At 36.5% G+C, this 16,435-nt stretch overlaps 1 protein-coding gene across 6 annotated transcripts in view; it reads right to left on the reverse strand.

Annotated features, from left to right (window-relative positions):
• Positions 1–16: 16 nt before the first annotated feature.
• The window catches only part of PRKD1 (protein kinase D1), a 110,325-nt gene continuing 93,906 nt past the window's right edge, over positions 17–16,435 (reverse strand). For 4 of the 6 annotated variants that reach the window (XM_048947761.1, XM_048947759.1, XM_048947764.1 and 1 more), the window contains 9 exons: positions 15,732–16,011; positions 13,341–13,393; positions 12,721–12,796; positions 11,648–11,754; positions 11,005–11,166; positions 9,501–9,599; positions 8,657–8,924; positions 3,986–4,071; positions 17–994 (listed from right to left, as the gene is read on the reverse strand). In XM_048947761.1, coding sequence (XP_048803718.1) covers positions 776–994; positions 3,986–4,071; positions 8,657–8,924; positions 9,501–9,599; positions 11,005–11,166; positions 11,648–11,754; positions 12,721–12,796; positions 13,341–13,393; positions 15,732–16,011 — 1,350 coding nt within the window. In that variant the 3' untranslated portion in view covers positions 17–775. The remainder of the gene's footprint in view (positions 995–3,985; positions 4,072–8,656; positions 8,925–9,500; positions 9,600–11,004; positions 11,167–11,647; positions 11,755–12,720; positions 12,797–13,340; positions 13,394–15,731; positions 16,012–16,435) is intronic. The other 2 variants (XM_048947762.1, XM_048947760.1) reach the window with 1 other exon arrangement.

Consider the following 16,435-nt stretch of genomic DNA (forward strand, 5'->3'; position numbering starts at 1 on the left):
TGTTACTCAAGTGAACTATTTTAACAAGGCTTTTATTGAAAACATACACAAAGTTGACGTTATTTAACTTCTGAATGTACATATTACAGAATATTCCTATTAGAGAAGAATATTTTGAGAAAAAGCAAAATGCAACTGGCATATGCTGCAGTTAACATTACTAAGGCATTTAGGCTTAATAGCAGGTTATACCTTGTGTGTGTGTCTATTTATATACACAAACACATATACACAGGTTGTCTGATTTGGTTGTCTGTACAGTGCTATGCTTTCTGTTTTTTTTTTTTTTGCTATTTTTTCCCCTGCACTAAATAAAGCTTTTATCCAAATAGTAGTAGTTGTTCACAGAACAGCAGTAATAACCTACTCTTCAAGAGTTTACTTACAATTACAAAACTAATGATGCAAAAAACAACAAACAAAAAAACACAGATCTTCATGGGAAAGTTCTCTTACCAAATAAGGCTCAAGTAAGAAAAACACTAGTTTGAAAAGGCACCGTGGAGACAGGTTTTAATACATTAAATACAACATGAATCATTCACAATAACAAGTTTAGTGTTTCTGGGGAACTTTTGTAAATACAACACAGTTGGTCACACAAAAATGTTTCTGTTGATTTGTCTTGGCAACTCAGATTCATCAACAGTGTAACAGCATAACAGCTTTGTTCCCATCTGACAGAAAATAATGGCAGTTCTGCAAGGCAAACGTTAAACCTGACCGTATGTATTTATTAATTCCACAGTGTTTTGACAGATTATAGGGATGCAACTTAAAGGATGCTGACACGCTCACTGAGGGCTTTCATTTCTGTTTCTTGTAGCGTGGTGTTTTCATTGTGGTTAGCACTCGGAGTGATAAGGTGTGCTGGATACTGCAGTCCATGTTCTCCTGAATACTGTTCCCATCGAGAGTCATCACTTTCATGGGTGATGTAACGCTCCCCCATTTTACATTCAAGCTCCCTTAAATCTAACCAGGTTTGATAGTCCTGAAATAAAGCAGTAGGATTTGTTTTAACATTTCTAAAATAAATGACATTTCCTTCTATTACCAATAATATGCAAAGTGCTATTAACTTGTCAATCTGCATCCCTATTGCCTCAGAACAGAGAAATTATACAATTAATAAATATGAAATCTGTCAATAGAAATAGGTCTATTCAGGTATGTTTGAATCATTAATTTTATTAAACTCTGCTATTAATATGGAGGTATTACAGGCTGTTTTACTGACTACTGAGATTCAAGACATGGGTGATAAAATAATTCCTTGTCACTCCACCTGTGGAAAGGAAGGCCCTACAGTGGGATCTGGACATTGGGCAGAGGCCAATGGGATAAAATCCAACAAGGTTAAGTGTCAGGTCCTGTATTTTGGTCACAATAACCCCTGGCAACACTAAAGGCTTGGGGCAGAGAGACTGGAAAGCTGCATGGAAGAAAAGGATCTAAAGGTGCTGATCAACACCTGTGAGTCAGCAGTGGGCCCAGGTGGCCAAGAAGGCCAATGGCATCTTGGTTTGTATCAGAATTAGTGTAGCCAGCAGGACCAGGGAGGTGATCATCCCCCTCTACTCAGCCCTGGTGAGGACACACCTCGAGTACTGCATTCAGATTCAGGCTCCTTACTACAAGAAAGACATTGAGGCCCTGGAGCGTGTCCAGAGAAAGGACATGAAGCTGGTGATGGATGTGGAGTGCAAGCCTTGTGAGGAATGGCTGAGGGAACTGGGATTGTTTAGTCTGGAGAAGTGAGTGCTCAGGGGAGACCTCATCTCTCTCTCTAGAACTACCTGAAGGTAGGTTATGTCCAAGCAGGGGTCAGACTCTTCTATCAGGTAATTAGTGTTAGGACAAGAGGGAATATCTTTAATTTGCACCAGTGAAAGTTCAGGTTGGATATTAGGAAGAATTTCTTAGACAGAGCAGTTAGGCATTGGAACAAGTCGCCCAATGAAGAGATAGTCACTCCCTGGAGGTCTTTAGGAAAGGGTAGATATAGTACTTAGGGACATGGTTTAAAGAGAAATACTGGTGGGAGGTTGATAATCACACTAGATGATCTAGTAGGTCTTTTCCAACCTTAATGATTTTATGAAAATGAAAAGGGAAAAAATCATCCTTAAACAAACATCTACATCCTAATAATCTATATCATATAGTCAAGAAAGATGTTCTATCTTGGCATAAAGGTGTATTATGTAAATTCAACTTGAGTGAGAAAAGTATCCGTCCCATTCACCATTGCTCAAGGGAAAAAAGTGAATGAGAGGTGAAGAACAACATTCCATCGTGTGAATCAGTCAGCATCCACACTGTAGAGATTACATCTCTGGTCTCCAAAAGCTCAGAAATATACTTTCTGATGACGGCGTGGGAAGAGAGCACAGTACTGGAGGAAAAGACTGAAAGGTGACAGGAAATCTGAAAGGAAGAAAATAAGCCTAGAAGGAATGTGAAGGCTGAGCGTGTGGTTGCAGCCCTTTTCCTCTTGTTCAGCAGGTCATGCTCCACTCTGAGAAACACTGGTAAAGTGCAGGGTACTGGAATAGGATCCAGGCATCAGTTCAGATGAGTATTCCTTTGGGATTGTGAACTACGCATCTAATCTGTGCTATGCCTCTGCACGATTACTTTCCTATGCATATATGTGCATCCTTGGAAGATGAGTGACTGAGGGAACTGGGGCTATTTAGCATGGGGAAAAGGAGGCTGAGGGGAGACCTTATTGCTCTCTTCCAATACCTGAAAGGTGCTCACAGTGAGAGCAGGATTGGACTCTTCTCACTGGTGACAGGACGAGGGGAAATGGCCTCAAGTTGCACCAGGGGAGGTTTAAGTTGGATATCAGGAAAAGCTTCTTTACAGAAAGGGTTGTTAAGCTCTGGAATAGGCTCCCCAGGGAGGTGGTTGAGTCACGGTCCCTGAATGTGTTTGAAAGCTGATCGGATGTGGTGCTCAGGGACATGATTTAGCAGAGGGTTGTTAGAGTTAGGGTAGTATGGTTAGGTTGCAGTTGAACTTTATGATCTTGAAGGTCTTTTCCAACCGGAGTGATTCTAAGTGTGTGATGCAGTCAGTCCTGAGTCACGAGTTACATCCATTTCTGAGCACAGAGAATCCTTGAGGACACAGGCACCTCAGAAGCACTGGATGCTTAATGAGAAGCTTCAGTGACCCAGTCAATAATATTTGCAACAAAAATAATATTTTCCATTCTCATTGATAAGTTGTAAACTGTTCCTTAGATCTCATGGCTGATGTCCCAGTTAGGATTTGGTCTGTCCCATTCCCAAGGTGCCCAGTGCCTAGCTTGCCCTGCTCCATGCACTGATTCTGTTTTGTATCTTATAGCATGCAGTGACTTTGCTACTGCCTCAATAAAAATCTAATATATAAGGAGCAGAAGACAATGGCTGCTAGCACATCAGAAATTCATAACATTTTAGTTTCGATTTGAGGATTTCAAATGAAAGTGGCTAATATATTTTCCTGGAAAGCATGCAGCTTCACTATCTCTTCTGATGACTGAAGGGCAGCCCACTGATTAGTTTTAATACTAAGGGAATCAAGGTAGAATCTAGGCAATTAGATAATGCAAGTCAAGTGACTATAAAGGTTTATTTCCACCATTACATCTATCTATCTATCTATCTATCTATCTATCTATCTATCTATCTATCTATCTACACATACACACACATACAAACATATATATAAAACATTCTTAGTGGGCAAACAAGATAAATTATTCCTGCATTGTATTTTGAAAACATGAGAGAGTTTAGTATTGGAATTTTGTATTTCAAAAATTAATTAGAATCTATTGGTAAATTGGTAAAGAAGTACGTGGTTCTCAAAATCAGAAAGCACCTTCAGGTTTGTAGATCTGTTTAGATTCTATTGTACTTAACAATAAAAATGTTTATATACTGGGAACGTAAATGCATAGGAAGAAACAGGGAGTTTGTAGCAATACCTGTAACCAGGGGTGGCTTAATGTTTTGTCCACGCTGTAGCGCTTTCTCATTTTCACTTGCAACAAATTATTTATTAGATCAATAGCTGGAAAAAAAAATATTAGAGCATATCAGTTGAAATGTATTTGTTTCAACTAAGGCATACAAACAGAGACAGACAAACACGGTAGTTGTGAAATGAGGGCAGTTATCTCTCCACTCTCCAGCATTTTACAAACTGCATTCACTGTTGATGCTCCTGAAAGTACTCATGCAAACCTTCCTAATAGGATTACATTTTACTAAACAGCTGCCTGCTAGCTACTATATTGTCTATCTCTTTGTGTTTACTTGTAGGCAGGTAGCAAAGACTGAAGTCAATTCTCACTCAGCTCCTCCTCAAGTGAAAAAATACTTATGTGAGGACAACAGTATAATGCAGATACCACAGCAGTTTATAGTAAACACACGTGCACATTTCTTTGAGACTCCCAGTATCACTGCTGAAGTGACATTGTTGGATGACTGAGAGCAGCAGCTTCAAGGCAGAAAGTGGAAGAAGCGGGGTTACAAAGTCAGCAATTTCAAAATACTACTACTCCTCATAGTTTGGAACTTGAGAATTTCTCTTTCACCCAAGAGGGGAAAGACAGATTAACCCTGCTGTTTTGGAAAACAAATGAGTTTTCAGAATGCCTCCATATGGTCCTGATCAGAATTCACTGGCTTTCCAATTCCACACCCACTCCTCAGACATTTTGAGAGGGAAGAAAAAAAAGATTTAGAGAATGTAGCACACTAACTCTCCTTTAGTGCACTAACAGAGAGATGGTAGCTAAAAATCTATTTGTCCACAAATGAGAAAATAAAATCTGGATCACCTTCTCTAGGAAGAACATGGTTTAGAATCCTCCACTGATCTGCTACATGACAATTTTGGCTCCTTTCAGGCCTCTGTCTGGATTTTTGCTACATATTAGCATGTAAGAATGCAGATGTAGGATTCTCTCTTACGTACAACTGAGTAATTTCACATCTGTCAAGCATGCAGCCTGTTTTCAACAGTGTTAGTGATTGTTTCCAACTTCGATCTTTCAGTCCATCAAATCTGTATTATCTCAAAAGATTTAAACAGTATTTCCACACTGTTGAATATAAGGACAGTATTCCCTGAAAACATTTGTTCCTCTGCTTGTTCATATGTTTTACCTGATATGTCCTCTCTACGCTGGACGTTCTTTTGAACTTCTTGGGTCTAATATGTACTATGTCAAGTTTTAGATCGCTGATGGTGTGGTTTCATTCTCTGATTTTTTTGTAAATCATTGTATTTCTAATTTATTAATTTATTTTTGCATCAACTACAAATGATTGGAATACTACTTAAATTTCACAGATGTGAAATTACTCAGCTACAGGTAAAAGAGAACCCTGCTTGTACATTCTTATGCACTAACATCTAGCAAAAATCCAGATGGAGGTCTGAATGAAGCCAAATTGTCATATAGCAGATGAATGAATTCAGAAGCATAAAATGGCTTGACAATACCTGAAGACAGAGAGAGCAGAAATAGCAGGTTAGACAAAGATTACCACAAAAATTACCTCTATGCTGCTATTTCTTCCAATTCTATTTTGACATACAAATGCATACTCAGTTTTCAGCAAGTAGTCATTCAAATATGAGATGCTATTGGAAAATGTGGAAAAATGCTATTGCATTTTGGGGATGGAAATCAGTGAAGACATTTCACGGATGAGTGCTCTGCTTGGGAAATAATGCTCATGGTACAGTTTTGGATATGGATATCAACTGGGAAAAAAATATTTGTCAGGGATATAAAAGTTGAGAACTCTTAAATTTTATAGGCTAATTTTTAATAGGGGAAGAGGACAGAAATTCTGCTCATCCATAATCCTAGCCTGTTAAAATTCTGAAGTAAGTTAGCATGCATAAATTGAAGTAAATTTTAATTGTCTTAGATGGTAAGTTAGGCAAGCCTAACTCTTGCAAGTTTGTTGAATTTTATGTTTATGCCTGCTATTACTGAGGCATGTACTGTTGTCTCTGGATGAAGTTACCATTATTAGAATCTATTGGTAAGGTAAGATTTATAGTCAATTATTAGAGTGCCCGAATCCTTTTGGATGTATGAGAAGAAAGCACCAAGTAATGGAGAGCAAATATTTACTTCTACTCCAGTGGTTGGGGTCTACTTCTGGTGATCAGGATTTACTACGGGCCAACAGACCAAGGGGAGTCTGCTGACAAGGCCTTCTTCCTTCAGCGATAAGAAGCATCATGCTCACTGGCTCTCATCCTAATTGGGGATTTCAACCACCTGGATGACTGCTGGGAAAATAACAGGGTGGGCTGCAAGCAATTCAGTACACTCCTGAAATCTGCTGAGGATAACTTCCCGGAACAGATATGTATTGGACAGACCAACCAGCAGTGAGGTTCGCCAATGCAGGTGATCTCATTAAAGAGGTTAAGATTTGAGGCAATTTGGCTGTAGCAATCATGCTCAGATTGGATTTGTGATCTCAAGGAATATGGGTCTGGAAAAGAGCAGATTCAGGACTCTGAACTTCAGGAGAGCAAAATTTTGTGTGTCTAAGGCATTATTGGATGGGATACGTTGGGAAACAGTCCTTTGGGACATAGGAACAGAACAGAGCTAGCAGTTCTTTAAGGATACCTTTCTGAGAGCACAAGAGATTTACATTCCCCAAAATGTTTTTTATGTGTTAAATTCCACCTAGATAAAAAAAAGTTTGATAGAGATAGGTTGATAAATGTTTATTTATGGTTATTAGACGGGAGATAATGTCTAACCTCAAATTTTAGCTCCAGGAGTAATACTTGGATAGAGATCTAGATTCCAGCTCTCTGTTTTAAGAATCGTGGATCTGTTCAGATTTAGACTTGTGTTTACCACATCAGAATGGCTCATCAATTAACAATTTCAAGTATATAATGAAATGACAATGTAAAAGCAGATTTTAACATTATGATTTATTAAAGTGTGTGTTCTTTCTCCTACATGTTTTCAGCCTGATATCCATTTACTCTTAAAGAAGGCTGATGACTGTGTAGAAGGATAGATAACACTCTGGTAGGTGAGTTTTCTGTAGGTGCTCTACTCAATCTTCACCTCTGAATGTAGAAATTGATCTCGTGTCTACCACAGCAGAACTTGTGGAGACAGTTTCTTGCAGCTTCTCCTGTGTTGACTGCTATTTGCTTATTTCTAGCACCAGAAAAAGCATTGCTGCCAACAGATTCTGTCAGCTTACTTATCAGGGGTGCGTAGAGGTTCATGAGGACATCAGTGTGCAATTGTGCAGATTTATGTTTTTTTGTTTTTTGTTTTTTTGTTTTGTTTTTTAATATTTTCAACAGATATTATAAAACTTCTACTGCTGAGATAGAATTCCAGAGAAGACAAAAAGAATTTTTCAGCTGAGAGCGTGTGGCTCAGTGTACACTACAGTAAGCAGGAGGCATATATCTCTTAAGTTACCATTAACATGTAAGTAAAACATTTCAGTTAAAAACAAGGAAAAATGGTCATCTGTCACTGGACTGTAAAAATAAAAATTCTGAATTATAATCTTTTAATTCAGTTTGGAGTGTGTTGCAAGTCTGGGGGAAAAAAACAAACAAAAAAAACCCCAATCCAAACCTGATACATACAATGCTTCCTTTGCTTTAAGACTTACAAAGAAATCTTGCAGGAAGTTAAAGATATAAAGGCAACAATAAAAATAAAGAAATTATTAAATAAAAATCCAGTAAGCTGAAAGTGTTTGTTGTGTACTGGAAAACAGTGGTGAAATCACAGCTGATATATTTTTAAATATTTCAAAAATCTCTTTGGGTCTCTCCAAGACTTCTCCCCATCCTCCCTCATGCTTCCTTCAACACCTGGAGAAATCTCTCACTAGAGGATTATGTCACAGGCAGGAAATGTCTAAAGCATCTCATATGACAAAACAGGGATACTTCATTATGGTATATAATGGCACCTGATTTTTTTTTTTTAATTTCTTTTACTTTTTGCATATATGTACAGGGGAGAAAATATATGAAAGCAGAATACACTTGTCATGGTTTTATGATTTTTGGTTATCAGTATTCCATATCATAACACCATGTAATGCACTGGTAGTTAAAGTGTTAATACTCCAGTTCCAGGCACCTGTCCGAAAGAGAAGAACTACATACCCCAGGAGGCTTTGCAGTCAGAGAGGAGATATGATCCCTGGCAAGGTCACCTGATGTGCTCTTCTTTGTCAGGTTCTCCTCCCTGCTGCTCAGCTGGACTGCACATCTCACACCTCAGTGTTATGGTGAAGCCTATCCACCTTTTGGACACTCTTTCTCATTATATTTGATTTATTAGCTTCAATTCTAATTATATTGTATTACAGTGTGTTATTTTTCATTCTGATACCATATTTAGTAAATTAGTTTGTTTCTCCTCAGATTGTTGCCACTGTTTTTAATTATTTTGGGGGCCTCTGTTTCCCTTTTCCGGAGGTGCAGATTTTGTGAAATCCCTCCGCCCCGCTCGTCACAGAACCGGGCCAAACCAGCCCATAAACCATTGACATTCTTCGTGGAGAATGCAGGCAAAAGCTGTTTTTTTGGCATTTATATACAAACAGCCACAAATAGACATTACCTTCATGAGAGATTTCTTTCCAAGGATTGGGTGGATACATGAAAGCAGCATTCTGGATTTGGTCATGTATGTCCTCATCTTCATTGAATGGAAAGGTACCACTGAGACTTACATAAATGATAACACCCACAGACCACATATCCAGAGATCTGTTATAGCCTTTATTCCTCAGCACTTCTGGAGCAAGGTAGGCTGGTGTTCCTACAACCGAACGTCTGAAGGATTTCTCCCCAATAATTCGAGCAAAGCCGAAATCACAAAGTTTTACCTGTTTAAGGAGAATTGTTGTAAGTAAATTAAAGTAATAAAATTAAAATTAAGTAATAAATTAAAAACATTTTTAATAAATAAATGAAGTAAATTAAATATTTATTTATTTATTGTAACATTTATTTATTTTAAAGATATTTTTATTATTAAATACAGTTGACATACTTTTATCATAGTTTAGTTGTACAATACATCTTCAGGAAACTTTATTTCTTTTAACCTTCTCATAGTTCACCAAGGCATCAGACTAGATTACCAATTCATTGCATTCCTTCATGTCATAAATAAACTGTAGTAGAGTGAAAGCAAAAACACAGGACAACTTAGTATGAAGGGAATGAAGTTTTGGAAGGGCCTAACTGCTTAGATTCCTTCCAAACAGAATGGTTGCTTTACAGATGACCTTTTCCTGAATGAATCAAGTTGACAGAAGTTAGTTCTTGAATTACCACTTTTTTGGACATTCAAATCTAATAATTTTGTGTAGTTCCTGGAACCAATACAGATAGATGCTTTTGTTTTTTTATAAAATAAGCAGAATTAGCACTTGTTAATTAGAATAATTTCTACTTGCCTGGGGGAAAGGATCTGCTGACGCCAATAATACATTTTCTGGTTTGAGGTCACAATGAACTATATTTTTGAAATGAAGATGTCTTAAAGCAACAAGGATCTGTGAAGAAACAAATCAGAATGAAATTCAGCTTTACATGGGGAGTTATACATAAATTTATAAATTTTGGGGGTTTATATTACTTTGACAGCAACATTGACTAGAGAATCTAGGACTGCTGTAGAGAGAAACAACCCAATAAGAATTTATCTTTCTCTACAGTGTCACAGTGCAAGAAAAAAAAAGATCAGCTATGTTTCACTGTTTGAAACATGATTGTTCCCTCTCCAAAGATGTTATGCTCTAAACAACTTCGGGAAACTGCATTCTGAGTACATTTCTTTGTTTGCTTTGGTGTTGTTGAAACTTTTAACACAGAAACATCTGCAAAATGGCTTTCCAGATATAAATTATTCACTCAAAAATTTTCACGGAAATATTCTGTGATCCAATTAAAATATTTTCTTGAGGTGATAAAACGAAGAGCCTTACATGCATTTTTGTGCTGTTATGTGAACAAAATGCCAAGGAAGTGTAAGAGACATCCGTCCTATCTCTGTGGTTTTAACTTCATTCCATCTGTCTGGTCAGAGGCTGCCAGAATTTTCCACTGTATTAGAACAGGCAATGGGTAGAGGCTGAATGAACCCATTAATGCAAGAAACCAAATTATAAAGTTGGTGGCAGTTTTGCCTATGAAAGTCTGAAAGCTAGAGAACCTGTTATGTTCAATTTCTAATAATAAGCTTCCACTGTAACACAACTGTTCCTGCTCCATTCTTTTTCTTGCCTTAACAAAAAAACAGGCTGCTGTGACTTTGAGGTGGCTCATTACTCAGCTGTGTATCTAAATTTAAACATATTGTGGGCGGCCAAGGAAACAATATGATAACATGACAACATGAAGAATAGAAAAAAAACAGACAAAAAACAAACAGATCAAATTATTAACAGATACCATACAGGAAGACCGACTCATTTTATCAGAGGTAGCTCTGAGATCCAATCTCAGTGCAGAAAAGAGGCACAGAAGATCATAGCACAAACTACAATGGTTGGGTATGGGGAAATTCAAAAGGCTCAAATTTCTTTCTGTAGTTCTTTAATAGTTTGCTATTTGCATTGTCAAGTCCTGTCTTGTGATTAATCCTTCAAGCATAAGTGAACCCATAACTTGATGGCTCTCTCATCCAGCAGCCAGGCAATTGCATGTGTATCTATGGCTAGGAACTCTTAATGGCTTACTAGAAATTAGATAATGTACACAAAGATGTATGTAACATCCCTGTTATTATTATTACAATCATTCTAATAATATTAATATTAAAGAATCATTCCATGATTCTATGATTATAATCCAGGCTTTTATGAATGAAGGAGAAAAATTGTGTCAAAATCAAAACATAAGAAACAGTGATAACAACTACTTCAAATATCTTTATAGGTCTATGGATCAATTACTTACCTGAGTAATTAAAAACTTTGTTATTCTCTCTGGCAATCTGCCTTTTTCACTTGATAAGATCATCTCCAGCATGTCTCCATGGAGTTTTTCCATAACAACAAACACTCTTTCTGGTGTCTCAAACATGCACTCCAAATTTACAACCCCAGGATGATGAAGATTCTAGTAAAAGTAAATACAACATTTGAACAACACAGATATCCCTATATGATTAATAGGTTTTATGATACATAACTAACCTCCAGGCTCCCCTAAAACAGAAAATATTTCAGTTTTTCTTATTTTCAATTGCTTACTTCATCTGTAGGCAACAGGCATAACGTTTCTAGGGATGCTATAAAAGAATGCATTAACTTAAAATTAGTTAAACATACATTACTGTGCCTGGTGCTTTAGCTTGTAGAGATTACAGCTCCTAACATAACATTCCCAGTACTGTTAGTCCTGACTATTTATGAAGATTAGGCTGCAAAAATGCTAGAATTTTCAGCAAAAACAATAGCCATTATCAACTGAAATAATTACATTATCTGGTATTAATTCCTTGTTCATTGCAGAGGAGTTGGACTAGATGACCTTTAAGAGTTTCTTTCAACTCAAAAGATTCTATGACTTGTAAGAATGAAAAATAACAGCAAAATACCTGTAAAATTGCAACCTCATTACGAAGTTGGCTTTCCTGTTTAGTTGGAAATCTTAGTTTGTCTATTATTTTAATGGCAACATCTCTTCCTGTTTTGCGATGCTTTCCTGCATTAATAAAACAGAAGGCCTCCATCAATTAACATGATTAATACTGAAAAGTGTTCCACTTTTACTTGATTGTATAATTGACCACAAGTAAGTGGCAATTATGTACAACTATGCACAACAAAGTAAATCCCAGAGCAAGTCTGCTGCAAGTTAAATAAAGTGAAATAAATAATTGAAAGCTCTCTTCCATTTCCTTTTCCCTTCCCTTTTATGAGCAAACTTTTTCTCACCTGACAAAGCTGTTGAAACATGTCAGGAATACAAGCATATAAAAAAATTTAGTTTTGCCTTTCAACAATATACATGTAAAATTAGCTTTCTCACATACTTTTTCCTTTTCATGTACTTAAAATAAGAGTTCTTTGCAACTGGCAGGTCATAGGTTTCAGTGGTAGTTCCAGAGTAGCAAATAATGAAATAGGTGATTGCCTAAAAGAATCTAACTTCCTGTCCCATTTTTATCAGAGACCCACAGAGATTTTTCAGTGAGAATGTTAGTTAGTTATCACTCACTTGTCTCAAACAACTGTACCTAAGCACCCTCCTCAAAACTGCTGAAAAAATGAGGAACAAAATGGAGAAACAGAACGTGAAAAAAATAAATAATCCAAAAAAACTATTAAGAACAAAGAAAAAAGAATCACAAAGTTGTGCCAAGAAAAATAGCAAGAAGTGATGACTTTCTCCCCCTTCTTTCATTACCTAAGAAATATACTTCAATTCTCTTCTCAAAGAGAGGCAGTTCTGTACTTTGGGGTCTACATTACTACAGCTACATTACTACACAACATTATGACATTACTACAGTTATTAAGTATACTAACCCGTTGTTGGCAGAATATTACTTACATTAAACACTGGGTAGCTAATTTCTGTAATAAAGTACTTCACAATCCAAATACTTTCAGGTTTGCTAAATTTTTTCAGCCTTAAGCATAACTGTACAACTCACCAGAAACCTACCTCCATAAACAATTCCAAACTGTCCTGATCCCAACACCTCATCTGGGAAGATCTGGTATATAGTGCTGATATCCTGCTTACATAAACACAACAAACATTAATCTCCGAAATATGGGAAAAAAATATATATATTTGATCAGTGTGCATACATGTACTCTACAGTACATTTCAAAACACGCCTGCCAGAACATTAATGAGAGTTTTCTTAAAAGAATCAATAACCAAAATTGCAGCCTCATCTTAGTACAAAAAATATTGGATGTGTTAGTGGTGACAAGAAAAGGCTTATGATAGCCTTACTAAGTTCAACAGAAATGCCATGTTTTAATGACTTCTGCTTGCTTTCTTTTAGGCAATTAACAATCTGAAAAGATAAGTTGTTAAATTCTGTTTTAAGCTACATAACATCTATGTAATAGCTGTGTCTCAAGGAAAAAAATACCATGAAATTGACTTTTTTCAAAAGTGAATAATGCTAATCGTTTGTTACTTTCTACAGTGTAAGTAGGAAAAAATGGCTGATTGGAACTCTTCTCTAACATTCCCTTTTGCAAAACAGATCAATGACTTCACATACTTAATCATATCATATCTAGCAGAAGCATTCAGAGAACACTCACCACATTTTCTTGAACTTGGCAGTTTGACACAGAAATACTGATGGATATGTCCCCTGGGGAAGAAAGTAAAATATACTTGAGACAGCTATGCTTTCAGTTCAGACATGTAATAATAACAAATGACATTAACATGACATCATTATTTTCTGATGACTGTAGAAATTGGACCAATTAGGTCAGCTTGTTCATCTACCAGACAAAACCAAATTACATCACCTCACAAATATGTGGCTTCAACAATAGACTTCTGTAGTATATGGGAAAGAACAGAATTACGCACTTCATTACCAAATTTTATAGTGGAATCTTATATTTCTCATGTATAAGCTTCTACTGCTTTATTCCATTTTATTTCGGGGCTTTTTATCTTAAGCAAGTAACATGATATCAACCAGGGAAAACTGCTTTCATTTACTATGCTTCAGTGTACTGAACTAGATGATCTTTAAGGTTCCTTCAAAGCCAAGTCACTCTATGATGCTATTCGGACTAGGGCTAATACTTTTTCATATTGCTATGTGTACTGCTAAAAGGAATAGGTATTTCAACTGGCAAAATAGACATTATTAATACACAACAGAAATAAAAACTTGCACTTATGCTTTAATATGACAATTATGCGAAGCAACTTCTAATAATTCAGAGCTTAGGACGTTACTATAACTTTTTTGATTTGCAAATCCATGGAGAACCTAATAAAACTGGAGAATAAGTTTGCTGCTGACTGTAGTACTCAAAGAAGTTATTTTTGGGGGTTACTTTGGAGCACTGATGCCTCTGTCTCCTATCTCTGTTTAGAATCCTGCACAAGCTTTTCATTTTTTCAGTATGGATTTCAGCTTCATTTAAATCAGTGTCCTATTCTATAAAGCCTATATTAAACTCTGCATAAAATCACTACTACCATCTCCACCTCCCCTAGCAGCAGAAGGTAGCATAAGTAACTTCTGCTCAAAATGACTTATTTCCTTGTCCTCTCCTTAGGAATATATTCATTTTGGAATGGGATGTTTTGGTTTCATACAGGATTTTTAGCATTGCTAATTTGTTTTCAAATGTATGTGCTTCTTTGTGTTTGCACTAAAGATAATACTCACATGGCCCTTCAAAGGGGGCATACAAGAAAGCTGGAGAAGGACTCTGAATCAGATAGAACAAGGGGTAACAGCTTTAAATTAAAAGAGCGAAGATTTATATTAGATATTAGAAATGAATTACTTCTAATTCTCTTCAGCTAGTGGTGATGCACTGGCAGAAGAGAAGTATGAATTAATAGAATAAAATTTTAAACTTCTAAGGAGGCAAAGGAGAGAGCTATAATTCTTAGTTGAGCATTTTAGATGATATATTTAACTACACTGAGCTCAAACCAGGAGCACTAGGCAACCAACATGACTGGAATGACATCCAAACTTGACAGTATTTCATGTAGGAACATAGCTGAGAAAGAAAAAGACAGAGATGATCTATTCTGATATGTGAGCTGTTGTGCCTGGAGATGTATGCCACAGCCTGTTGTACTATTTAGTTCCTGAAGGGCTTGCTGTCTCATTAGTATTTCACACTGCATTAATAGCATCCAGATGTCAAGTGCTAAAGCACATCTATGTTGCAACACAAGATCTGATCCAGTTTGTGTAGACATATCTGAATTTGCTTTACAGTGAGTAGGCTAAGTACAATTAGCAAAGAAACCACAGTGGCACATACTTGGTAGTGGTGAACTGTTTGGTCTGTGCTACTTCGTTATTAGTACCTCAAAAGATATAAACCAGTTTCATGTTTGTTTACATAATGTCCTAGCTTTGGTAGGGAATTATCCAAAAGTATATAAATTAGAGGCAAAGATATATTTAGCCCTTTTGGTCCTGGGTAACATCCATACCTCACTGTGAACAGAACAGCTGTTCTTCACACTTGAGTTCATTTCATCTCATCATGGGAGAATGTTTGTGGCAGTTGTACAACCAAATGTGATGAAAAGAAGCATATAATCTATGCTGCAGTGACCTAAAGAGTGAATGGATGCTTCTGCGATATATAGCAATATAAATTACAATAACGATGGGAAACATCTATCAATTCTCAACTGGAGCTCAGAAAACTTCATGCCACTACGCAAGGAAGCTGTCATTCTTGTCAGCAACACACAAATATGGAAGAGATGCCTTAGGAGTAGAACAACTATTTGCTCACTATCAAATTTGCACATTGTATATTAACACAGATGACCTAATATAAACTGGAAATACATGAATGAAAAATTGTGGCTTTTAAAATATACAGACAGTTGATAAGCCTTTACTAGTTGGGCAATATTTCCATGCAGAAGATCGAGCCATGCTATTTGTTAATGACTGCATTTATCTGAAATGGAGGAAACATACTTACTGTGTAGGCTGGGTCCCGACCCCATTGATGCACCTTTAGGGATGACAGGCATCAGGGCATGCTGTATTGCAATCTCCCACATTCTTGCCACATCTATGCCAATACCACTAGTGAGAACACCATTATTCAGTGGAACACTTGAGAGGTTTTCTATGTTTTCTCCAACATAATAGACTATATTTGCTGTGCTTATTTCAAAACAATGAGGATTGGCTCCTTGAGGCAGTAAAGTGAAAGTTTTTGCAGGTTCCAGAGAGAAAATTTCAGACAGTGGAATTTCCTAAAATAAAAAAAATAAAAAAAAAAATCTGTGTAAAGATCATCAACATATAAAACTAAGACATGAATTTTATTTCACTAATTTATAACATTAGACCTTGCTTTTATCCACATGTTTCTCGTACGAACAAAAAGGTTCTTGTAACCTGGAACTCCTTGACACAGAGGCCTGCTGAGTGTAAAATAACAAATGTTTTTTTCCAAGTAGAAATTTAACTATTTGCAAACTTACTTGCAAAGAACTCTGTAAATAAAAGCATAATGAATATATATTCCAAATCCACATTTCACATAGGCATGAACTTGGTTGTTTCATCTTGAATAAGACTAAAGGACACATTTTACTAACTTCCTCTGGAAGGAGTTTAACTGCTTCAGGTAGAAGGATGCAAGAATTAAAATAATGTTTTACAATTTAAATCACA

The sequence above is a fragment of the Lagopus muta genome, chromosome 6 (assembly GCF_023343835.1).
Source record: "Lagopus muta isolate bLagMut1 chromosome 6, bLagMut1 primary, whole genome shotgun sequence".
NCBI classification, from domain to species: Eukaryota; Metazoa; Chordata; class Aves; order Galliformes; family Phasianidae; genus Lagopus; species Lagopus muta.